Source organism: Typopeltis vanoorti, chromosome 3, assembly GCF_054136105.1.
Source record: "Typopeltis vanoorti isolate ZY-2024b chromosome 3, IOZ_Tvanoo_1.0, whole genome shotgun sequence".
In the NCBI taxonomy this organism is placed as follows: domain Eukaryota; kingdom Metazoa; phylum Arthropoda; class Arachnida; order Uropygi; family Thelyphonidae; genus Typopeltis; species Typopeltis vanoorti.
In genome coordinates this window covers 60,205,339-60,232,150 of record NC_143551.1, presented here as the reverse complement: position 1 = coordinate 60,232,150, position 26,812 = coordinate 60,205,339, and the positions used below count along the sequence as shown (strand labels likewise).

General features: G+C 38.3%; 1 protein-coding gene across 1 annotated transcript in view; it reads right to left on the bottom strand.

Annotated features, from left to right (window-relative positions):
• The window catches only part of LOC150108187 (APOBEC1 complementation factor-like), a 340,004-nt gene that overhangs the window by 189,351 nt on the left and 123,841 nt on the right, over positions 1 to 26,812 (bottom strand). Inside the window, exon 3 of the mRNA XM_090390425.1 lies at positions 9,145 to 9,334. Coding sequence (XP_090246551.1) covers positions 9,145 to 9,334 — 190 coding nt within the window. The remainder of the gene's footprint in view (positions 1 to 9,144; positions 9,335 to 26,812) is intronic.

Sequence of the window (26,812 nt, the reverse complement as noted above, 5' to 3'; positions counted from 1 at the left end):
CTTGTAATGGCAATTATCATATATGTACCAAAGGAGTTATTGTATAAAGGAAAAGGAAGATAACCAGTGGTATATAACAAGCTTCTGTTCTTGATCCACTACTTCTCAACTTATTTCTTAGTGATAATTCATGTGGATTTACAGGTTATAGTCAGTTTTTTGGTGATGATGAAAATCCAGGAATGTTTTATAAGCAGTGCTGTTCATGTCAAGATCTCTTCAATATTAAACAGACTTTTAGCTTGAATAGATGAGGCATTACAAAAATCAGAATTTCTGTAATGCTTATGAAACATGACTCATTAAATAACAACTGTTTAGCTTCACTGATTGTGATAGAATGTAACTTTCAGTGAAATTTTGAATATTTCATAGTTTGGAAGTGCATAATCCTACTTGTTTTTTTAACATTTTATGTTAAGTGTTACTCTTATGTTTTAACATTATTTTATATTTTATGTTAGTTTCCTAAGAGATTATCTTGAATAATGTGATCATTGTACTTTTTAGTGTGGGGGAAAAGAAGAAGGCCATCATTATTAAATGTAAGTTGTGCTACTTGTAATGTGTAAATGAAGAAATATTGTCAAACAGTATTCACTGATTAATTTTTGCAAAAAGGAATTGAAAAAATATTAATTCAAGTACCAACTGGGGAGAAAAAAAGTTGGACCTGGACTTTTCTAAAAGATCAAACTTTCATTATCCAATAAATACTTTGAATGCAAGTTGCATAATGGTAGACTGATAATTGGCTTGAATTTGCTGCTCTTTTCATTATTTTTAAACTGAATAAATGTTCCACTGTTGATTTTCATTTATTTTGTTGTAATTAAAACATTATTATTATTTTCTCTGCCATCTCTAGGAAGTCAAAGACTCATTCTGAGAGGTCCATATTAACTATTATTCATAAAATGCACAAACATTTACAGAAAGAGTCCATTGGTGGAAACTGTATAAGGAGGAGTAGGTTCTTTGAATGCAGAATGGTTAGTGAATGGAATGCATTGCCTGAGTGTGTTGAGAATGTAATGGACACATTGAATCAGTTTAAAGTACAGTTGGATGAGCATTGAGTGCAATAGTGTATACCTCACACAATGAGTCTCTGACTGCATGGAGGTCAGATGTGAATAATAATAATAAATACTGGCATACTTCTCCTTGAACGCATTCACTGACAAAGCACAAATGTCTATGGCAAACCATTCACCACACTCCAAGCAAACAAGAAAAAATCTAGATCTAACATCCTTGTTAGCCACACACATAATTATCAGCAGTGACCCTAAGTTCATCACTTCCTACCATGTATTGAAAATAAAGTCTTCTGTGTCAATCCTATAAAACCCTTTTAATAACTTCAATCATATCCCCCCTCCCCTTACGTATTAATTTGCAAATCATAGAACTTCTAGCTATCCTCAAAAACAGCATTCCATAGACATGTCACAATCTTAGTCACTCTTCGCAGGAGAGGATCCAGAGAAGAGTGACCAAGTTGGTAGGAAAGTTGAGACTGAATGTATATATATGTGGTAAGTAAGCGGTGATAAAGGTGATTGCACAAGGATAGGTATGGTGAGGAAATCACTACCAACAACTGGCTTGGATAGGACTAGTTATAGACCTAAAAGTGAACTGTTGTGTTTACAAATTCCAGAAGTATCAAAAATAAAGGAAATGAAATGGTTTCACTGAGTGAGTTTATTCACCCAAAAATCATGGGTATATAGTTGAATGAAGATGATATCCTAACAGGAATAGAAATAGAAGGGTACAGTATTTTTGCAAGGATAGAAAGGACAACAAGGGAGTAGGAGCACTGCTGATGATAGCAAATTATGTCCACATAAGGTAGACATGAAAGAAGGAAATAGTGGCAATGGTTATGAGGCAGTGTGGTGTGAGGTGGAGTTGACAGAAAAGATCAGTGTTCAATTTATAAGAGTGTTTCATTCTTATCAGGGTGGAATCATGAGGAAATTAAATGTAGAGGACATAGGAGAGGATGGTTTGCAACAGCACAGGTTCCAAGGGAGTGGAAGGAGGGTAAAATTGTTCCAATGCATAAAGGTGGTGATAAGACTGAAGCTTCAAATTATAGGCTAGTCTGTACATCTCGAGTTGTGGTGAACGTACTGGAGAGATTGATGAGAAGTAAGATACAGAAATGGGTTTATAACAGCAGTATTCTCTGTGGTTATCAGCATGGGTTTGTTAAGGGGGGACATCACGTTTCGCTAACTTGCTTATGTACTATAACAAGGTGACAAATACCTTGGATAGGGGAGATGCATATACAGTGGTGTACTTAAATTTTGCAAAGGCTTTTGATAGACTGCCACATGACAAACTCTTAAATACATTGAAACAGATGGGATTGGATAACAGACTTCTGAGTTGGATCAGTGACTGGCTGTCAGATAGAGAAAGGTCACTAGTGGTTTGCCTCAGGGTCAGTTTTGGGGTAATTGTTGTTCAATTTGTATGTTAATGATATTGGGACAGGCTTAACTAGTGATTCTGTTTGCAGATGATGATAAACTGGGGAGTCAATGCAGAGTCAAGCAGATGTTATGGCGCTACAAGAGGACTTTAATAGATTGCATGAATGGGCAGTTCAATGTTGCAAAGTGTAAGGTTTTGAGATTTGATAAGCAATGATGGGATGCAAAGTATACACTTGGTGGGGAATATAATAAATTTAGTTTAATCCTTTATCCAAGTGTGAGCAAACAAAGTTTGCACCTGAAAATATCTTCAGGACTGAGGCAAGGTGGTGCATCTGTTGGCAACTCGTAACAAAGGTGGACCAAGCTCTCATCACTCCTTGTCTCAGCATCTCCCACCATGCAAAGTACATCTCCTTGCAGACATGTATAATGCTATGCATTAAGGGAAAGGCCGCTACCCAGACTGGTTTCGACCTTTATTGAGGTGTCATCAGTGGGAGGCAGACCCAGAAGTGGTGAAACTAAGGCAGAAGCAATGGAGAGGTCATATTTACCTATACGAGTTGCCAACTGGTGTACCACCTTATTATTAAATTACTTTGGATTAAGAGAAAGATTTTGGAAGTATATTTTGCACTCGGTTAGACTATATAAATTTAGTTAAATCATTTATCCAAGTGTGAGCAAACAAAGTTTGTGCCTGAAAATATCTTCGTTCTCTAAATCCAGAGTAATTTAATAATAAGGTGATACACCGGTTGGCAACTCGTATAGGTAAATATGACCTCTCCATTGCTTCTACCTTAGTGTCACCACTTCTGGATCTGCCTCCCATTGACGAGACCTCAATAAAGGTCAAAACCGGTCTGGGTAGTGACCCTTAATGCATAGTATTATACATGTCCGCAAGGAGATGTGCTTTGCATGGTGGGAGATGCTGAGACAAGGAGTGATGAGAGCTTGGTCCACCTTTGCTACGAGTTGCCAACAGATGCACCACCTTGCCTCAGTCCTGAAGATATTTTCAGGTGCAAACTTTGTTTTCTCACACTTGGATAAAGGATTAAACTAAATTTATTATAGTCTAACCAAGTGCAAAATAAACTTCCAACACTTGGTGGGGAAATGTTAAAGGAAGTAGAGGAGATGAGAGATCTAGGAGTGATGGTGGACAAGGACCTGAAATTCAGGGGCCACATTGACAAGTTGTGAAGATGCCACATTAGATAATGGCAATGATGTGGAGAACCCTGATGCAGAAATAGAGAGGTTATGATGCAATTGTATAAGGCTTTGATCAGGCCTCATATGGATTATTGTGCACAGATTTGGTCAACGGGTTCTCAAGATGACAGGGATATATTGGAAAGGGTTCAAAGAAGATTCACAAAGATGGTCAGTGGTCTTTGGAATGTGGAGAAAGGATAGATTGAGAGAATGTAAGTTGTAAGAATGTAAGCCTTGTGAATAGGAGTAAGATGGGGGATATGATTGAGACATACATAGCTAGTCAGGGGTTGTTATGGGGTTGAAATGTCAGAGAAGGGGGGGGGTAGAACAAGAGGCCATCGCTGGAAACTGTATAAGGAGTGTGTGAGCAATGGAATGAGGAGTAGTTTCTTTGCATGGAGAGTAGTTATTGAGTGGAATGCATTGCCTGAGTGTGTTGTGGGTGTAGACACATTGAATCAGTTTAAAGCACAGTTGGATGAGCATTTTGTGCAATAGCGTGTATCTCCCACGATGAGACTCTGACTCAATGGAGGTCAGATATTAATAATAATAATAAAAAGAGTAGAAGGTGAGAGGGGGGGGGAAGCAAGAGACCATCCCTGGTCTCTTGTTTCCCAAATATCTAGAATAGAAGGGTATTAGCCTGGTAGATTTTTTACATAGAGAATTGCAGGTGAGTGGAACAGATTACCAGAATGCACTGTGAATGCCTGCAGTGTTATTAATTTTAAGGTTGTTCAATATGATAAATATGTTATTGGTTAAGTGAAACTTTGCATGATGATTTTTCTGACTCTACAGAGGTTGAAGTGATAATAATAATAATGACAATAATAATAATAATAAATTTCATTATCAGATTGAATTTAGAATTACAGCAGTATTATTATTATCAGACTTCTATGTGGTCAAAGATTATTGCAAAAGACCAAACTCCCTACACACCACAGCCTGTCACATTGAAAATAATCACTAGTGCATTCACCAATGCTGACTGTGAAAATGTATACCATTCATCCATAACTCTGCCAATGCAAATACAAGTGTAGTCTAATATAATGACACTATCAATCTCCTTATTCCCTTTTTTGTTGGTCTTTTCACTTTATGGCAGCAATTTTCTGAGTAATTTTAACAATTTTTGCAATGGACTGCAAAACACCTGAACTTCACCATCATATCTACCATCAATCCTACCTAGATTTATTGTCTCATCTACTTCCTGGAGTAGAGTTTCACCAATACAGTTCATTCCACTGCCTCTGGCCAATGTGCATGTGTACTTGAACCCTGGACGAGAATCCCTATTCATCTGGCCCATGGCATTACTTATTCAAATCCTCTTGTAGATCTATTACATCAAAACTCTCTCCAGTCATCCATGAACAAATTCCCCACTCAGACATTAACTTTACCGTCAATACATACAAAAGTAGTCCCAGATCCCTTTAGTACACTACTTGCCATCCTTCTCCTTCATGAAAATTCTCTCATATAAACAACTCTTTGTATCAGCCAATCATCCCTATATCCAGAATACCAATTGACTATCAATCCACATCCACTTCAATTTCCAGTAGATTGTCATACATTAATCTCAACACATGCCTTTGCAAATCCTATTATTATAATTAAGTTAGTAAAATGCCTGGTCTCATCAAACCAATTTTGTATTGTATCTCCAGCCAGTCCTTCTAACAGCTTCACCACCACACTCAATACACTCAATTGTTCTTATGCAGAATTTTCATTCCTTTTGCTCTTAAGGAACTATTCTTCCTGTTACCAAACTTTTAAAGAAAACAATAAAGTCAAAGGCACCATGATTCCTAACAGAATTTATTGAATTTTTTTTCTCTATCTCTCCTTCTACGATGCTCATGAATCAGTCAGGGATTTGTACTAGATCAATACAGAAGAGATTTTTCATAGAGTGGAAGAAAACAGACCAATGATCAGTACTGGAAGCTGTATATGTAAAGTAAAGAACAGTTGTTCACTTAGAGAGTGGCATGTACAACTTGTGTGTGTGGTAACTCCTTTGACTCATGATGATAACAATAATAAATTTTATCTATCCAATTAGAAACAGCACTTAAAGGTTCATGTGGTAAAATCTCATAGTGTATTTTTGTTTTTATGGTGAAGATAAGATGTCAATGTTTTGTGCTGTTTAATGGTATTCTTCTGTGATTGTTATTATTAATTTTTCAGTTAGGATGAAGTGCACTGCAACATTTGAATTGATAATGTCATTTAGTAGCTTGGAAGAAATGTTCCCAAAGTAGATTAATTTGTATACCTCTCCTGATGTGGTGATGTTTTCACCTGCTGCAATGTGTATTCAGGTAATGACTAAGTTCTGACCTTTTTATGTTTCTTTTAAATGTTTCTTTATGAAGCCTTTCTTTTAGGCTTACACGGTGATCCGAATGCATTTTTGAAAATTATGGAGACAACTACCATGTTTGAATAAAAACTTTAGTTTAATATAACTAAAATCTACATTCGACGTTTCGACCTTTATGTCAAGGTCATCTTCTGGAGCATACAACTATACACAGAAAACAAGCTACACTACAATCAAACTGGTTTGTTAAAGACACTGACCAACCACTACAACAATTGTTGGCCTGACCTCTGGTGAAAAAAAAAAAAAAAAATTATACATCAATGCTAGAGTCCTATTATTAGTGTTATCTGTTGGTTGTAGAAAAACATTGGGCACAACAACAACAACAAGTATCTATTTGATCCTGATAAACCATCCAAATATCAACAACAAAGATGACATGAAAATTCCAAGGATCTGGATGGCACACATTCAGCCTACCTAATATATAAGATCCAGCATAAGTCAGGACTCTAGCCAATTTTCAGCTAGTATTAGAAACCATTCCATACCAACTGGCTGGAATGTGTACATGATGTTAATATGTGTATATAGATAGATACTTGTTGTTGTGCCCAATGTATTTCTACAACCAACAGATAACACTAATAATAGGACTCTAGCATTGATGTATAATTTTTTTTTCCCACCAGAGGTCAGGCCAACAATTGTTGTAGCAGTTGGTCAGTATCTTTAACAAACCAGTTTGATTGTAGTGTAGCTTGTTTTCTGTGTATAGTTGTATGCTCCAGAAGATGACCTTGACATAAAGGTCGAAATGTCGGATGTAGATTTTAGTTATATTAAACTAAAGTTTTTATTCAAACACAGTAGTTGTCTCCATAATTTTCAAAAATGCATTTCTTTACGAAGGATTGCAGGAAAAACTTAGGGGAGAGATCAAGTGCTTTATTATTCTGTTTTGTGAGCAATGCTTTTCCCTCCACATTTTTGTTACAGCAAGCTGCAAATATTCAAAATTATTTTGGAAGCTGTCCTATATTCTGAGGTAGAATTATGTTTAGTTATGCTTTGTTTCTATGAATGTATTTTTCATAGTGAATCTAGTTTTAAATATCTGTTTTATTGTGGCTATCAGTGAAGCTGTGGTGCAGTTCCTGGTATGAAGGAACTGTGTCTAGTTTTAGGAAGCATTGGAATTACACAAGAGCAAATGCACTGGTCAATGAAAGTTATATGGAGTTTTTGCTTACTACAGGATCATCATTAGCTTCACATGCATGCATGCAAAATAATCTCATCTTAAATTGCTTCTCTTCACAGAACAAATCTACACCTACTTCCAACAGCATATATGCATCAAGGTAACAAACACCTGAAGAAAAAAAAAAAACTGCGTGAAGTAAGGAAGGTCAATGAGCCATCATTCTATGCCAGAGAAAAATCTGCAGAGATGATTAGTCCAAGTCCTAAATTATTTTCTTATGGAATATTAATTATGGAATTTCAAATGAACCCCATAAATAACAAGTGCATTGTATTATCTCTCCAATCTAGGAAACCTCCCAAGTTTTAGCTACAAACCAATATTCAGTATATGACAAACAAACACATTTGTGTATGTGTGTGTGTGTGTGTGTGTGTGTGTGTGTGTGTGTGTGTGTGTGTGTGTGTGTGTGTGTGTGTGTCAAGTTGCTGGTATACAGCAAAAGTAAATCTAATCCATTCTAATGAAAGAGACTTCTTTATTTCAAAATATGTGTTAGGTATTATGTATTATCTTTTCTTCTTGTAATACCACCAGTATTACAAGAAGAAAATGACCCAAATACCAAAAGACAATAAGAAAGATAAAAAGAAATCTAAAAGACAATAAGACAAAAAGAAATCTTCAAGGGAACCAGTACTTTCCAGACAACAGAAGGAACTAAGCCTCTTTATTTCCCTTGTTAATTAAATAATGGAAAGTTATTAAGACAGGATGAGAAAAAAATCTTGTAACATTAAAATAATAACAAATTATAACTCATAGCCATCCTTGAAAGAATGCTGATGCATTCCACCTTTGCAATTCTAGAATCCCTGCCCTAACAGACTCATTTGCACAGAAAACCACGGTCTTTCCAAATGCTTGCATCCTTCTATATTCAAATGTAATCCATCTCTTGCATACAGTTCTCTCCTATCAAATGTACCCTTATGCATCCACATATTCCAGACTTTGCTTCTTATGCATGTTCACTATTATCTTATTCATTATCCTGCTCTTCTCTGCTCTGCATTATCATACAAGGCAACACATTCACTACCTACCCTCTGACACATTTCTGCTGCACTATCCCTCACATCAATCTTAAATCTCTTGTTAAATGATTGACATTACCTCTCATGTCATTCATACCAATCATTACTATCATCTCTACATTTTACTCACTTCATTGATACTGCTACACTGTCTATCATTCCACCCGGCAAGCACTCCTTTGCCACTCTACATTGCACACCCCAGATTATCAAATCTCCATACATAACACTCCAAACAGATTCATTCATATCTTTCTCACTGGCATTCCTGACTCTTTCTGCTTCCAATCTGCCTCTCTCTCTTTCTCTGAAGAGAAATTAGAAATTGGAGAAAGTTTACTTGACTTTTTCCAATTTCCTCTCTGTCCCTGTCTCTTCCATTCTCTTGCCTTTCTCACTCCCTGGCTCTTTCTCACACACACCCGTCTCTCACACCTACTTACGTTCTCCTCTCACTAGCCAACCTCTCCACCTCCTAATCTTTTTGTTCACCCTTCTCAACTTCTTCCTCCTTTCTTAGTAATTCATTTTACACTCCACACATCCTGCTTTCAACTGACATTCACATGCACATTTATGGCCATTAGATAAACCATCTTCTTCTGCCACACTGCCCAGGGTCAAATTCATATTACATCTTTCACATTCTCTTCACCCTTTAGCATGATAGCCACAAATTGGCATTCACCTATTTCCAAAGCACTATCTTTGCTGTTGTTGAATCCCAAAACTTATGTCTAACAGCACTTACCACTGCTTACGTTTCATGCACACATACACATTTTCATCTCTTACCTACCACATTTTAAACTACAGGATGCATACATGCCACATGCACAGCAAGTTACAAAATCCTCAACTATGCTACGAATAATGTAATCTTTAAATTGTGGTAGACTGGGTGACAATGTGTTAGAACTGGCACCACCACAACGTTGAATATGCATTGATACCATTGCATGTACAATATAGAGACAATAATATCCTAACAAAAGAAGACACTAATCATATAAAAAACAGCTAGTTTCAAAGCCACTTTAAAATGGTATTGGTAACAAAAGAAACAATAAAGTCCTTGCTACTAATACCTATCTTTTTTTAACAGCTACTAGGATCACTGAGACATGGTTGACAGAAGAGGATATAATAACAGCGTTAGATCTTGAATGAGGAATTTTTATTAAGATTATTTCATTCAAGATTTAACAAGAATAAAATAACAACTAAGAGATACTTGTACTATAGTAAGGAAACAAATTGTAAAAACGGAGCATAAATGAATAACTTTAAAGTGAAGTACAAAGGAAAAATGAATTTTGTTTGTCTAAATAGAAATTCTGTTTTGTAAGTTGTAGCGATCAAAATGTATTCTATGTGAAATGTATATCCAGTGTAAACAAAAGTCCAAAGGTCGCATGCTAGCCACCCAGTTTAGCGTAATGACTGAGGCGAAGGCTTATGTGGAAGGCGAATTCAGTTCACGTTCCCTGAAAAGAGCACTCCTCGAGGAGAAGAGTTATGATGAAACAGCTTAAGGACACAAGGGAAAGTGCCATGTGAAGATCTCTGCAACGCAAAAGAGGGTGCGACGGAGATAGAATAAGTAAGGATTCGCGTGAGCTTCAAGCTCTCTTGAGTTTTGTCCCTGTTCTCGCTTGGACCTGAGGTTGCTGACCAATAGAAGAAAGTGCTACGATGTCGAATGGCGAGCTCTTCCCCGTGAATGCTTGATGGGTACTGGACTGGTAGTACGCGAGATGTCGGCATCCACTGTTTTGGGCCGTCAATAAAAGTCCTACCGGAATGAGGCAGCGGAAAGTTATTTCCCAAAGGCAGGAACGCTGACCATAGTGACCTGCAAGGGATCGAGACAAATGCTAGCATCGTTAAGTGCAGAGAAAGGCCTTATTGGACGAACAACATGACCTCCACGTGGACGCAATCTGATGGAAGTGCAGAGGCTTATCCAACAAAAGAAGACTGATCAGGCAGAGATGGTAATCAGACACAGTGATGGTAACATAGAGAACTTTCTTACTTATTTTTCAATAGTATTAGAAGGAAAGGCGAATCAGTTTCTAGTGGAAATAAAGTTATGGACAGATACTTAAGGAACTTTGAAAGACTGATATGCTTACCAATTTATTGGTGTTTTCATTGGACTGGTTGTCTGAAAACTTATGCTCATGTGTGTGACCAAATTAATGTGAGGAGCTAGAATTGTAGATAGAATCTGATTTGAAATTTTGTATTGTGAATGTTAAGTGTATCATTGATTAACTTAGAGGCTAGAGGTGTTGATTATTTATTAGAATGTTCACTTGCATTCGCCAGTTTGATTTAGTGTTTAATTGATTAATTTCTTGTATGTATTTGAATCTAATTGTAAGTACTCTTAGATCCTAATAAACATGTTTTGTTATATAACCTGAGCGTTGTCTGAGCATGAGACCAACTTACCACTCATAAAATCTGAACCTATGTGAAGGGGAATAAGAAAGGGGAATTTAGAACGTTAGAGTCACGACTGCAAGCTAAGATTTCTACAAATGCTGTACAACTTTAGTAAGATAAAATAGGTGTTTAGATTCTGGGAAAGTCTCTCCCAACAAGGATTCTTCTGTCCTAGGATTCTGACTGGCGCAGCATTAAAAAACAAATTTGTCAGTGTCTGAAAGGAAGACGATCCCAGAAAGAAGGTCTAGAGAATTCACTCTTAGTTGGTGGCTAATTTTCACTTTCATAGGGAAAGTACAAAAGGTTGATTCGGAGTTTAAGGGTTAGAAAATTCTGGAAGGAATAGATCACAGTATAGGGAAGGAAATCACTTTTAAAGAAAGCATTGAAATTTTAGAGAAAGCAACATCGTAACAATGGCACAGCCGACAGAATGTGGTTTGTTCCATTAATTTAAGTTTATTGGATAAATCAGTGAGTTGGTCTTGGTTTCATGCCCAGCAATCGGGAATTTATTAGGAAAACGTTTTGAGAAATTACCTTTGTATACCATTTACCATTGTGAACTAAAGTGCAAGTATGTCTCTCCCGTCGAGCTCCGAATTAATTGACTGGGAATTTTTTCAGACAATAAACCCCCAGCAGATTTTTCCTCAATTTTCTGGAGAGGACACTGATGGTGTAAGAACATTTTTTACATTGAAGAACTTAGAAAGATTGGACGACAGAGTGACTTCCAACTGCTTGTTCTGCTACGCAGTAAGCTAGTGGGAAGAGCAAAAAGTTTCTTTTACTCCTCACCCATTCTGAAGGAAACTCTGAACTACCAAAAGTTTAAGGAAATCCTCATTTCCCAATTTTCAAGGGTGAAGAATGTAGGACCAAACCTATGGAAACTTCAAAGAATGATACAAAGGGACAAGGGGAGTGTATCCGATTTTCACAACAGGCTACTAACTCTCGCAAGTACCCTGATTGTATCTAGTGAAGGCAAGCACCACTTAGACTGGGCAGTCTTTCATCACTTTAGAATAGGTTTGAGGCAGGAATTGAGAGAAACAGCCTTTGGAAAGGGCATAACCAGTTTGGAAGAATGTTACAAAGCAGTGAAAGAAAGAAAGAGCAGCTGCTTGGGGATATCTATCCAGCAGCCACGGTTGGTACTGTTAATTTGATCAGGGAAGACACTATTATTAGGGATCCCAATACTGTGAAAGAGGGTCTGGAAAGGAAAGAGAAATGGAAGGTACAGAGAGGAATCAAGGGAAATAGAACCGAGTCAATTTGTAATGTTACTACTGGTGTCGTGAATATTAGCGAGATTCGCTGATTAGTCAGGCAAGAGGTGGAGAAGTTGCAGCAGCCGGTTATGCAACTTATTGATGCAGTTCTCAGTCAATTAACATCAGCCTCTGCGAAAGATCAGGAGAGGTCTTCCCTTGAGGATGAAAGGAAACAAATCTTATTCACAGGGAATTTGAGAAGTTACAAGGACCGATACCAGAAAAAATGGACTCCATGATGCAGAGATTGACAGAGCTGTCCACCAAATGCAGTATGAATTCTCCTTTGTCCTCGGACGAAGATAATAAGAGGCGTTACTATCAAGAACCCCCAAGGTGCTATAGTTGTAATAAAATGGGGCATCTTGCCCAGGATTGCATTGTTAGGCAAGGAAACTCAAGAGGAAAATATCACTCAGAGACCAAATCATACATTTGCATTAAGCAATCAGACGAAAAGGGGCAACATAGTCAGGGACAATTCCCTGGAACGCCAGTGAGTGGAAAAATTTGCGGGAAGGGGTTCAAGGCATTCATTGATACTGGTTTCCAAGCTTCCATCATTTCAAAAAAATATTTCAAGGAACTGGAGCCCCATGTGAAGGGAAGGATCAAGCGCCTAAGAAAACCCATCAGACTTCTGGGAATATCCCCCTCTACTACTCACGCTATGAAATCGGTAAGACTGAAGGTGGGAATACTCAATTATGGCTTTTATGTTTGGCATAACTTTATAGTCTTGCCCAGAAACTCTCCCACATCTAAGGCTGATTTTAGGGGAGGACTTTTTAAGAAAATATAACTTCTCATGCAATTATTCAAGAAAGGAGGTATTGATTTCTTGGGAGAAAGAAAATTGTTATGAGGGATCAGAAGTCATAAGCTCAGAGTAAAAGAAACATCCCACTAAACTACAAGTCTCAGTGTGTAAATAAAGCAGAGCTGATTGAGGAAGAAAGGGACCATGGCTAGCATTCAATCTGAATCAGATGAAACCTCCTCATCGAAAGAAAGAGAAATTCCGGATGCTGACGACACTAACGAAGTTAAGATATCTGTAGATGATGACTGACATAGTTAATTCCCAGCATCGAAAATAAGACTAAGAGAGCTTATAGGAGAGTAAAAGGTAACAAGTATATATCTCGAAGGAAACAGGATGGCCATAACAATGCAGTTTGCATATGCAGAGCAGTCACGGAAGACTCAGAATACGTGTCCTTATCAAAAAAATAAATAATAATTTTTTTTTGAATCGAGACCCAAGCAAAATAGAGAAGTGAGGGGTAGCTTAAGGAAACATTTTTGTTAAAAAATTTTTACAGAAAGGGGCACAAAGAATATTAGCTAATTTATGCTAATATTAGCTAATTAACGAAAAACCATTTTCTTATACAGGCCAGAAGAGTGACTAGTATGGTAAGGAAGGTGAAACTGGAATATGAGAGGAGATTGGCCCTAAGATCCAAAGAAAATCCTAGGGAATTTTGTAGCTATGTGGCCAGAAGGAGGAGAAATGACTGTGGAAGAATGATATTGTGGGATAAAAATGGGAATAGAGTGACTGATGCAGAGGACATAGTGGAATTGTTCAATTAACACTTTGTTGGAGTATTTCATCCTGGAGAAGTCAGTTTTAATACTAGAGGGATAGGGCAGGTTTGAGGTTTTTCTTATACAGGAGGTACAGGAGGAGAGTGTGTTTCAAATACTGAGTACTCTGGATGTCAGTAAAGATGTGCAACTGGATGGTATTTCACCACAAATTTTGAGAGCATGTGCTAAGGAAATGACAGTGCCTTTGACTTGGCTTTTCAATAAGTCTTTCTGCAGGAAAGGTGCCCATGGAATGGAAGGAAGGTAAGATAGTGGCGTTGCATAAGGGCGGTAGCAAACTGGAAGTGTCTAATTATAGGCCAGTTTGTGTGTCATCAGTAGTTGTTAAGATCTTGGAGAAAGTAGTGAGGGACTGTATACAACATTGGGCAGATGAGGGTAATGTTATCTGTGAGAGTCAACATGGATTTGTGAAGGGGGCGCTCTTGTTTAAGAAATATGCTAGCCTTTTATAATAAAGTTACAAGAGCATTAAATGAGGGATACTGCCATTTTCTTATACTTAGCGAAGGCATTTCACAGGGTGCTACATGATAAGCTGATATTTAAGTTAAAGCACATGGGTCTGGATGTCAGATTGGTCAATTTGATTCAGGATTGGCTGTCCAATAGGTATCAGACAGTTGTGTATGGTGGGATAGTTTCAAGGAAGCAGAGGGTTACAAGTGGTGTCCCACAGGGCTCAGTACTGGGACCTATATTGTTTAACCTTTATATCAGTATCATTGTCAGTGGATTGCAAGGGGATATTCAGTTGTTTGCGGATGATACGAAGCTGGGAAGGATTATTAGTAAGAGTGCAGATGTGGCAGACCTGCAAGAAGATTTGAATAAGCTAGATAGATGGGCAAATTAATGGGGGTTTTGGGTTAATGCAGCAAAATGTAAGGTCTTGAGGTTTGGGAAACATTGATGGGACGCTGCATACTCTGTGGGAGGAGTTATACTCGAGGAAGTAGGTGAGACAAGAGATCTGGGGTTGATGATTGATAGAAACTTGAAATTTAGGGGATATATTGCAAAGGTGGTGAAGGTAACACAGAGGATTGCTGCAATAATGAGAAGGACACTGACCTGCAGAGATAAAAGGGTTATCATTCTGCTGTATAAGTCTCTGATCAGACCACACTTGTGGTCTGATCAGAGACTTATACAGCATGTGTGGTACTATGGTCGATTTTCTTGAGTTTACAGGACGAAAAACCCGGGTTTCTGGGAGAAAAAAACCACTTGCCTGTGCCAGAGATCGAATAACTTGGGAACTGGTCTGGAAAAATATTTCATTATTATTATTTATATAAGTGTTATTGTTTTTTTATCATATTTTTGTTTTTTAATGTTGTGCCCACACACAGGAGGTTGGTTGATCAAGCTATAGTACATTAGTACCACATATGGGTTGTGGGTTGGAAAAGGAGGAACTTGTTAATATTTGATTTAAATGATTGAAAATCATTTTGGGGTGCTTAAGGGTCAAAGCTGAATAACTGAGAGGAGACCTCCACATAGCCTTTAAAGGAATGCAGAGAACCGACCAGGGCTTCTGACCTAATGTCCAATCCTCACCTTTTCGTGGTGCACCCTGTTGGGTATCTACCTCGATACTGAACAAACGAGGATGGGCTGGCAATTTGGGATTTAGCCGACCAAATTGTATTCTTATTGGTTAAACCAAAATAAAAAAATGATGGTACGACATGACAAAATTTCATGCCGGCTGGGGCGTCGCCCGGTTAAACAAGGCATCGTTGTTTTCGCCAGGGAACCAGGGCGAACAGCGAAAAGTCAGCTACTGGAACAAATCTGAAAACAAACCCCAACTCAACATCACCAGAGTTAAAGATCGGTACTATCAACATAAGAAGCCTGAATGGCAAAGAAATGGAGCTAGCTGAGGAATTACATAAGTACCAGAAAAGACGGAGTAGCCATATCAAGGAAAAGAAGGAGTAGCCATAGTATTCAACACAAAATATGAGGCTAATCTTCCTGAATGGCAGTCAGTCTCAAGTAGAGTAACTGTGGGCAAATATGAGAATGGAGAACTGGACGAGAGACTTATTTGTGCCTACGGTCCCACAGAAGGCTCTACTAAGGTAGAAGTGGAGGAATTTTTTGAGGCTTTAGAAAAAGCAACTGACACAATGAAAAAGGAAAAGTTGGTCCTTGTTGGGGATCTAAATAGCAGAGTAGGAAATGATTGTGAAACATACAAAAATATTTTGGGAAAATTTGGAGAAAAGAGCAAAGCTAATAATAATAGCAAATATCTGTTGGATTTCTGCTCAGGACATGGACTGGTTATTACTAACACCATGTTCCAACATACAAAATGTGCACAAATTCACATGGAGAGAAGAGGCAAGGAATAAGAAAAGTCTCATTGACTATGTTATTGTTGATAGTGATGTTTTCTCCCTGGTGCAGGACAGTAGAGTATACAGAGGATTTGAAATTGGAAGTGATCACTATTTAGTCTTGAGCAGGATAAAATTGAATTTCATATTGAAAAGAATAACATGTAAGAAAGTTTTAAAGTGAATAAAAGTTGAGCAGCTCTCAGATGTGAACTGTAGACTAAAATACACAAAGATTATTGAACAAAAAATGAAAGAGTTTGAGAACAGGAATCAAACCTTGGAGATTCAGTGGCAAACTCTGAAGGAAACATTGATTGATTCTGCTAGAGAGGCAGGTGGTGAGGTTGTCTGCAAGGATAAAAAAATCAGAGCTCCCTGGTGGACACAGGAAGTTAAAGAGGCAGTGAAGGAAAAGAAGAAAGCATATCAAAAGTTCCTGTCAAATAAGTCAGCTTGTTCTCTTAGAGAATACAGAGACAAATGCAAAAATACTAAACACTGTGTAAAACTAGCTAAACAAAAGTCATGGCAGGACTTTGGCAAGAATATAGAAAATAAATATCAAGAAGGTGGCAAAATATTCTGGAGGTTGTTGAAGAAGCTTAGGAATGGAGGAAAGAGTGCTGTAAAAGGAGTTAGAGATGATAAAGGTGACATGAAAACCGTAGAAAAAGATATCCCTGAAGTATGGAGTAATTACTTTGAAAAACTGCTAAATGAAACAAGCAGTGATGACAGCGCAGTGGTAAAAAACACTGACCAGGCATGCAGTCAGGAATACATATTCATACTTGAAGTAGAAAAAGCCATCAAAGGCTTGAAATGTGGTAAGGCAGCAGGAGTAGATGATATTCGACCGGAAATGCTGAAGTATGGTGGTATAAGAATCTTACAGTGGCTGCACTGCATAGTTCAGAAAGCCTGGACAGAGGGACGAATTCCCGATGATTGGAGTAGAGCTCTCATAGTACCCATATATAAAAAGAGAAATAAAACTGAATGTGAGAATTATAGAGGTATTTCCCTACTGAGTGTTGCTGGCAAGATCTATGCAAGTATACTTGGGAAACGGTTGAGAAGAATTGTGGAAGAAAAGCTTGGTGAAGAACAAGCTGGATTCAGGCCAAATAGAGGCTGTCAGAATCAGATTTTCACTTTACGACAAATAGTTGAGAAATCATGGGAATATAACCAAGGTCTCTATTTAAGTTTTGTACTTGAAATGGCATATGACAATGTGCCAAGAGAGAGAAGCTATTCAATATGCTACAGTGGGTGTCAGTGGGAAATTTTATCAAGCAATACTTAGTCTTTATTTGAGTTGTAAGTCAGCAGTTAGAATTGAAGGAAGTACAGGAAGATAGTTTAATGTTAAATCTGGTGTGAGACAAGGATGTACATTATCCCCTCTGTTATTCATTATCTACATGGATCACATTATGAAGGAAAGTGTTATTAAATATGATATCAAAATTGGAGATGTTAATTTCAGCTCTTTGCTTTATGCGGATGATGTTATACTTCTAAATAAATCCGCTACAAGTCTGCAAGATTCTCTGACTAAATTGAATAGCTGTTAATAGATATGGCATGAAGGTCAGCAATAAAAAGACAAAGACAATGAAAATAGGCAGAATCATTGAAAATGTCAACTGTGTTGTGAATGGAGAACCTGTGGAACAAGTGAAACATTTCAGCTACTTAGGCACGATTTTTACTGAAGATGGTAAATTAAATATAGAAATAGACAACAGAATCAGCAAAGCTGGTATGGTGGGAAGTCAATTGAATAAATTCATATGGAATAAGAGAGAAATTAGTCGGAACACTAAATTAGCTGTATACAAGACAGTGTTCAAACCAGTTTTAACTTATGGATGTGAGAGCTGAGTAAGAAGTAAAACACTTGACCAAAGACTAGAGACCACAGATATGAGAGTCCTGAGAAAGATTATAGGCGTGAACAGATGGCATCAATGGCAATATCATATTAAAAATGAGGATATTAGGAAAGAACTTGACATTGTCAACATCCAAGAATGTGTTAGTAGAGCTAATGTCAGGTGGTATGGTCACTTAAACAGAATGGGTGAAGACAGATTAGCAAAACAAGTGTTCTCTGCCAGGTTGTCAGGAAAACAACCCAGAAAAAGACCAAGATATAGGTGGATTGATATGGTACAAAGTGCCTTAGATGATAGAAATATAAGATCTGATAATGTTGAAGCCTTGACAAGTAACAGACTGATTTGGAGGAAAATTGTAGATAGGAAGTTAGTAATGATGTAATTTTTGTCATGTAGTACTATCATATCCTGTACACCCCTTGAGGGTACATGGCAGGAATTGATGATGATGATGATTGAAAACTGTATTCCTTGGGAAACACAGCAGGGGGGGGGGGGAAGAGACTGTTCTACAGTGCAACAGTTGCAGGAATTTAGGAGGAGGAAAAGAAACTTGTTCTGTTTGTTTCTGGTGTACTGTGAAGGGATGTAGAGTAGCAACTGCATGTGTTCCAACGAGCTTAGTAATGAGTGGAGGAATTATTGATGTTATTTCAACTGAGCATTTCCCATGGAAATATTTGTAGAATATACAATGCATCCTGCAAAAATGGGGGGAGGGGAGAGTTGGTAAGAGATGGGTCAAGTCTAATTGCTCTCCTCTGTATTGAGTCAAGCATTTTGAGATAGCTTTTAGGGACCCACCCCATATGTGGGAGCAGTATTCAATAGATAGATAATATTCAAGAGTATTAATATTGTTATTATTATTTTATTCCTTAAAAGGTTATATAAAGGTCTTCTCCCTGTTATATAGTTTATATATCACCTGTTTTCACCTTTGTCTATGATGTTACCAAAACAAATAAACCATAATAAACTTATAGTCTCTCTCTAATGTAATGTAATTACATCATGCCAGCCTGGTTGGCATGGTTAGTGTATCTGCTCTGCAGCCAAAAGGCTGCAGGTTTGAATCCCACTGTGGGCATGGACGTTTGCGATTGTCTGGGAAAATAATAGTGGTGGTAGTGGGCAGTAGATGGCGTTGGTGTAGATGATGATGATGGTAGTTGTGGTTCATTGCAGTTGGTGAATTTGATGGTGGAGACACAGAATTGTAAAGTAGGTGCCCTCCTTCAATGAGTCTTTAGACTCCCTGGAGGTGTCACGTAATAATAATAATAATAATTGTTCTGCCAACTCCACTTCTTTTTCCATGATATTCTTAAGATGATAGTGTCTATTTTGAATTCTGCTGATGACAAGGTTGAGTTTTTTGCAGTAGATGATTTTCACTATTTATCCTGCTTCCCTGATGAAAACATTGGAGCCCTTGTTTAACTGGGCAATGCCTAGCTGGCATGACATTTCATCCTGTTGAAGCACCATTTCATCTTGGTTTAAGTCAGTACAGTATACAATTTGCTTGACTAAATCCCCAGTTGTCACACCAACCTTGTTCATGCAGTATCCAATAGATACTACTAGTGGCACATCACCTGAAGGTGAAGATTTGACATGAAGTCAGAAGCCTCCATTGGTTCTCTGCATTCCTTAAATGGTTATATGGAAGGCTGTTTGACTTCAATTTGACCCTTAAGCAACCTCCGCATTCAGAATATCAAAGTGCTATGATCCATAAACAGAAAAACAAACTTTTTTTTTTTCAATTCATTCATTAAAAAAGATTTGCATGCTTCTTGAGAATACAAATACTACTACTACTACTGAAAATAAATAAGAGGGATATTCAAAATATGTTGTATGGAGGACAAGTTACACAGGCCAGGCTTTGATAACATGTGAAATACATCAAGCTTCAAGGAAGAATATATAAAGGAATAAAAAATACAGAGAAATCAAAGCTAGTAGTGCTTCAAACCCAAGAAAAAGCACAGAGTTAATTGGTATGCCATGCTGATTCCCTACATCTCTTGCAACAATTCTGAGTGCTCTGAGGAATCACGTGAGTTTCAAATTATGCTGCAATATAACAAAAATCATGGAATAATATTCAAAACATAAGATCAACAAACAACAAGGGTTTGGTGCCTTCATAGTACAATTGGAAGAACAGCGGAACATTGCACCCTTCAATTGGAAAAGACATAGATTCAATTCTCGTCGTGAGGAAGGGAATCCTTATATGGGCTTTTTCAACTGAAGGTGAGTTAGCCGATCTCATATGGAGGTAGTAGGGTTTTTTTTCCTCCCAGAAACTTTGGTTTTTCATCCCACATACAGACAAATCAGCCTTCAGAAGACATGCAATTTAAAGACAAAATATACTGTTGTTGGTGGTGATGATGGGCAGTAGATGGCACTGATGGTAATAGTGTCATAATAGGAGAATTAAGTAGTAGTGGAGAGGGTGAGATATATTTAGTGAAGTAGAGTAGATTGCCCTCAAGTGCCCTCTGTCACGTAATAATAATAATAATAATAAAACACCACATTTTAGTGTTGGGCTACATGAACCATTATAGTATGCAATCTTACAACTTATGCAAAGATCAGTCATTAGTAAATCTGAAGCTAAAAAAAAACAAGAAATGATGATTGTCTTGAATGATACCTCTTTCACCACATAAACATTAATTTTTAGACTATTATTATTTCTATTGTGATAACATTAGATTAATTTTAAATCCTGGAGAAACTGGAAACAGGCTGAGGCTCATGAAATACCTACTTGATAAATATAAATGTGTAGAAATATTAGACTGCTCAGTTAATGATGAATTGACATGGACAACTTGGTTTTTTGCTGCCATTCTTGTTTGACTTTCTGATCAGTATTACATATCTACTTTATTCACTCATCTCTTTCTTAACCCCCCCAACCAGCCAGGAAGTCTATAGACATCCATCTAAATGTGGATATGATTCTGTAACACCTAATGAATAACATGGATAAAAAACGGTCTCACTATTTTTCCACCTTGGCCTGTAGGGGTGTTAATCTGGCCATGGGGGTAAAGAATGATAGTATCTAGTTTGTAAAAAAAAAAAAAAAAAAATATGTGGATTCAAACTATGCAGCATGGATAATTGTAATCACTGACTTTTAATGCCCAGTATGACAGACACCAACACCTTGATTACTGGAAGTCTGCACTGGCATGGAAATAGATGATGTTTAATTTTAAGCAGTGTTTCTGGCTTATCTGCCACTTGGTTAACCCATGACACATGTGTGACAAAGGTTTTCTAACTTTTATATTTTTTATGTTTCTGAAAATAGTATTTTCAGAAACATAAATAAACAAATTCTTGAATAAAATCCTTGAGAACCCTCATTTAGCCCTAATAAACTTCATGGAATCAGTAGGAAGCAGTCTTATCCTTTAGTATCACTGCTAGTTAAGTTCAAAACTACTGGTGATTTTGAAGCCTTCAGAAAAAAGAGTATCGCAGACAACTGCTATCATTTTGTGTTCCTAAGCCTCAAATAATACACTACTGTCAGAAATACTGTGAGTTCTGCAGCTCATTTTTCCGAGTTGCAGGATTAAAAAGCTGAGTTTCCAGGAGAGGAGAAACCCTAGCCCAAAGACTGAGTAACTCAGAAACTCACTGGAAAAAAACTACAAAAAGTTATTCTGGTGATGACTAAAATAAAACATTCCTTTTCCTAGTCTGGAATTATGGAATCAGAAATATTGCCATGAGACTATATAGTACCTTTCATGGAAAAATATCATGAAAATGTAATAAATAATATATATATTCCATCCAGTGCTGCACATGAAACCATGAATACCATGGTTATCGTGGCACCAGTTGATTAGTAAAAGGTAGTTATAAATATAATAAATTTAGTTTAATCCTTTATCCAAGTGTAAGCAAACAAAGTTTGCATCTGAAGTATCCCTCAAAAGGTGGACCAAGCTCTCATCACTCCTTGTCTTATATCTCCCATAATGCAAATCACATCTCCTTGAGGACATGTATAATGCTATGCATTAAGAGAAGGACCACTACCCATTCAATAAAGGTCGAAACTGGTCTCGACCTTTATTGAATGTTCAAGTATAGGTCAAACTCCAAAAACTCAGCATTGTTCCCCCACAGTAACAGGCTCACCCTGCCACTGAGAAGAACTCTGAGCGTTGGCTCTATCCCTTGGCAGGCTCACCCCAACCACCGAGCAGAGCCACTCATTTGCTCATATTTCATCTGAGGGGGTACCAGCGACAGTCATGCCTCAGTTAACTTCATGGCCTACATCATTGCCATTCATCCCCACCCCTGCACCCAGGACCTGGGTGACAGGAACAGCCGAGCCTCGGTTAAAACTTCATGGGCTACACCACTGCCATTCATCACCCAAGCTTCCAACCGGTTTCGACCAATATTGAGGTCTCGTCAGTGGGAGCCAGACACAGAGGTGGTGATACTAAGTAATGGAGAGGTCATATTTACCTATACGAGTTGCCAAAAGGTGTCTCACCTTATTATTAAATTACTCTGAATTTAGAGAAAGATGTTGGAAGTTTTTTCCCACTTGGTTAGACTATAATAAATTTATTTTAATCCTTTATCCAAGTGTAAGCAAACAAACAAAGTTTGCCCCTGAAGTATGCTCAGCACTGAGGCAACTAAATATGTTACAGTCTAACCAAGTGAAAAAAAAACACTTCAAACATCTTTCTCTAAACCCAGAATAATTTAAAAATAAGGTGAGACACCTTTTGACAACTCGTATAGGTAAATATCACTTCTCCATTGCTTCCACCTTAGCATCAACACCTCTGGGTGTGGCTCCCACTGACAAGACCTCATTAAAGGTCGAAACCGATCTGGGTAGTGGCCTTTCCCTTAATGCATAGCATTATACATGTCCGCAAGATGTGCTTTGCATTAAGGGAGACTCTAAAACAAGGTGAGACACCTTGTTTTAGAGTTTGATGAGAGCTTGGTCCACCTTTATCACAAGTTGCCTCAGTCCTGAGGATACTTCAGGTGCAAACTTTGTTTGCTTACACTGATAAAGGATTAAACTAAATTTATTATAGTCTAACCAAGTGGGAAAAAACTTCCAACATCTTTATCTAAATCCAGAGTAATTTAATAATAAGGTGAGACACCTTTTGGCAACTCGTATAGGTAAATATAACTTCTTCGTTGCTTCCACCTTAGTATCACCACCTCTGGGTCCGGCTCCCACTGACGAGACCTCAATAAAGGTCGAAACTGGTTGGAAGCTTGGGTGATGAATGGCAATGCTGTAGCCCATGAAGTTAACTGAGGCACGGCTGTTGCTGTTACTCCTCAGATGACATATATGTGCAAATGAGCGGCTCTGCTCGGTGGTGGAGTGAACCTGCCACGGGGAAGAGCCAATGCTGAGAGTTCTTCTCAGTGGCAATTTGAGCTTGTTACTGAGGGGAAACAACACTGCATTTTTGGAGTTTGACCTGTACTTGAACATTCAATAAAGGTCGAAACTGGTCTGGGTAGTGGCCCTTCCCTTAATGCATAGCATTATGCATGTGAGCAAGGAGATGTGCTTTGCATAATGGGAGATACTAAGACAAGTAGTGATGAGAGCTTGGTCCACCTTTACCACGAGTTGCCTCAGTCCTGAAGATACTTCAGGTGCAAACTTGGATAAAGGATTAAACTAAATTTATTATAGTCTAACCAAGTTGGAAAAAACTTCCAACAGTAGTTATAAATAATGGTTAATAAATCCATTAAGTCTCTTACGAGATTAACAGCTAAAATATAATAAAAGAAACAGGAACATTCCCACTTTCAATATGCTGTGTTTATTAATTCTGATTAAGGTGATCAAGATGATTGCCCCATAAGGGGCAATCATCTTGACTGTAAGGGAAGTGGCACTCCAAGGATCCCTAGCTGGATCTATCCTCTTCTTCTTCTACTTTGGGGAAGATCCACTTACTTTAATATTTCCTATAAGGCCTTATCAGCCAACACTTCTTACTTTATGACCCTTATACTATTAGAGTACTCGAGGGCCATGGAGTCTTTTCATTTCTGGACTTACAACTATGCCCTCTCTATAAACCTTACTATAATTCTTCTATAATCTACTCCTTCCCCATTCAATATACCCTATTCCTCCTAATCTACTTGTAAGCTGACAGAAAAAGATAATCAGATTGAATCTATGGAAAACGACCCTGGAATGGAAAAGGTAAAACAAAAATGGAAACAACAAAATATAATACACATAGCAAACTGGAATGTAAGAGGAATAGCATATAAAGAAATAGAATTAGACCAACTATTAAATGAAAGAAATTTTAAAATAGCAGTAATCACTGAAATGAAAAAGAAATTAAAAGGCACTATAAGAACTGAAAATTTTAATGTCATATACAGTGGAGTCGACAGAGACCAAAGAGCACAAGCAGGAGTCATGATTTGGATTCATAACTCCCTTTCAAAACAGTTAAAACATGATAAATTATGGAATGAAAGAATAATAGATGCTAGAATAAAAATAGATAGAGGCTATTTAACAATAATTGGTTTATATGCCCCAGAAGAAGGAAGAGAACAGGATAATATTGATTTTTTATAATCAGCTACAAAATATATATAATAAAATAAATAAAAATGATTATGTAAGTTTAGCAGGAAACTTAAATGCAAGAATTGGAAACAAGAAAATTAATAATAATATAGGAATACATGGAGAACATACTCTAAACAGGAATGGTAAAAAATTGAATGACTTTGGGCAGCAAGAGGATGGAAATCAATATTAGATTATTTTATATTAAATGAAAAGACATCAAAATTTTCACTGGATGTTACAGAGGATATGAAATAAGCAGTGACCACTTCCTTGTTAAAATAAAATTAAGATTACCACCTAAATTGGGTTGCCGCTAGAGGGATTCATAGTTTGTAGTGTTTGTTGAGAACTACTGATAAGATAAGTGTTATTTTAAGTTATCATTGACAAATTTACTTGATTTTACGTAGTTTTGTTTGCTCTGCATATCTTAGTGTGTTTGTTTGTATGTTTTTGGTGTTTCAATTATTAATTTGATAAAATACGATAGAAGTGAGTTGGGTGGGGGGGGGGGGGGGTGGGGGGGGGGGGGGGTGGGGGGGGGGGGGGGTGGGGGGGGGGGGGGGTGGGGGGGGGGGGGGGTGGGGGGGGGGGGGGGTGGGGGGGGGGGGGGGTGGGGGGGGGGGGGGGTGGGGGGGGGGGGGGGTGGGGGGGGGGGGGGGTGGGGGGGGGGGGGGGTGGGGGGGGGGGGGGGTGGGGGGGGGGGGGGGTGGGGGGGGGGGGGGGTGGGGGGGGGGGGGGGTGGGGGGGGGGGGGGGTGGGGGGGGGGGGGGGTGGGGGGGGGGGGGGGTGGGGGGGGGGGGGGGTGGGGGGGGGGGGGGGTGGGGGGGGGGGGGGGTGGGGGGGGGGGGGGGTGGGGGGGGGGGGGGGTGGGGGGGGGGGGGGGTGGGGGGGGGGGGGGGTGGGGGGGGGGGGGGGTGGGGGGGGGGGGGGGTGGGGGGGGGGGGGGGTGGGGGGGGGGGGGGGTGGGGGGGGGGGGGGGTGGGGGGGGGGGGGGGGGGTCTCCCGCGATGAGTCTACTGACTCCATGGAGATACCCGTAATAATAATAATAATAATAATAATAATATATGAAAAAAAAAAAAAACATTCTCTTGCTTACCACTAACCACACCCTGATGGCGAGTAAGCAGGAAGTATAAGAGAATCTGAGTAAACTAGATGTTGATAAGGCAGTAGGACTTAATGATATATCACAAGGGGGGTTGGGGGAATGTTATGAGGCATACTTGCTTTACATGAGCCTTACATTAGGCTAAGTTCCAAAGGAGTTGAAAGATGGAAAAATTGTACCACTTCATAAAGAAAGTGATAAGACTAAGGCTTTGAATTGAAGGATAATCTGTGTATATCTGAAGTTGTGGTTAGTGTTGAAGAGGTCTGTTCAGGCCAAGATTCAGAAATGATCTGCCAAGAATAACATTCTTTTTGATGGACAGCATAGGTTTGCTAAAGGAAGATCATGCATTAGCAATCCACTTATTATAACAAGGTCACAAATGTACTAGACAAGGGAGATGCATATACATTGATATATTTAGATTTTACAAAGGCCTTTGATAGATTTCCGCATGATAAGCTGATAATTAAACTAAAATAGATCAGGTTGGATAGTAGATTAGTTCAATTAGTTCATACTACCATTGCCAAAAAACATTGAAATCAATTAATTTTTGTGAATAATGATTTTCAAATTTTTGAAACGAAATGCAATTTCAAATAACTAACTTCTCAACTGCTCTAGAGCCAAAATGATCAAATATACTGTGCCTTATAATTTTTCAAGGATAAACACACTTGCAATCTCCTGTCTTTTATCATGCAATTACATTATTTTATTAATAATAATACCATCAGTGGATTATCTATAACTGAGATGCAAATGCTGAGCCCACTTGACTTCAAATAAACTGCTTTACTTGGAATTTTCAGTATCAGAAACTGTCTTTCAGTATTGTAACTTTTTGCAATACATTATTTATTTTGTTTATTCATAAAATGAGCCTCTGTAGCTCAGTCAACATAGACAAAGCCCTTTGGTCGGAAAGACCTGGGTTCAATTACCGTCCATGATGTGAGTTCTAGTCTCTTTCGACTAAAGGTTAGTTAGCCAGTCTCATACAGAGGTAGACAGTTTTTTCACCTGGAAACTCAGGTTTTTGTCCTTCAGAACAGGGAAACTGA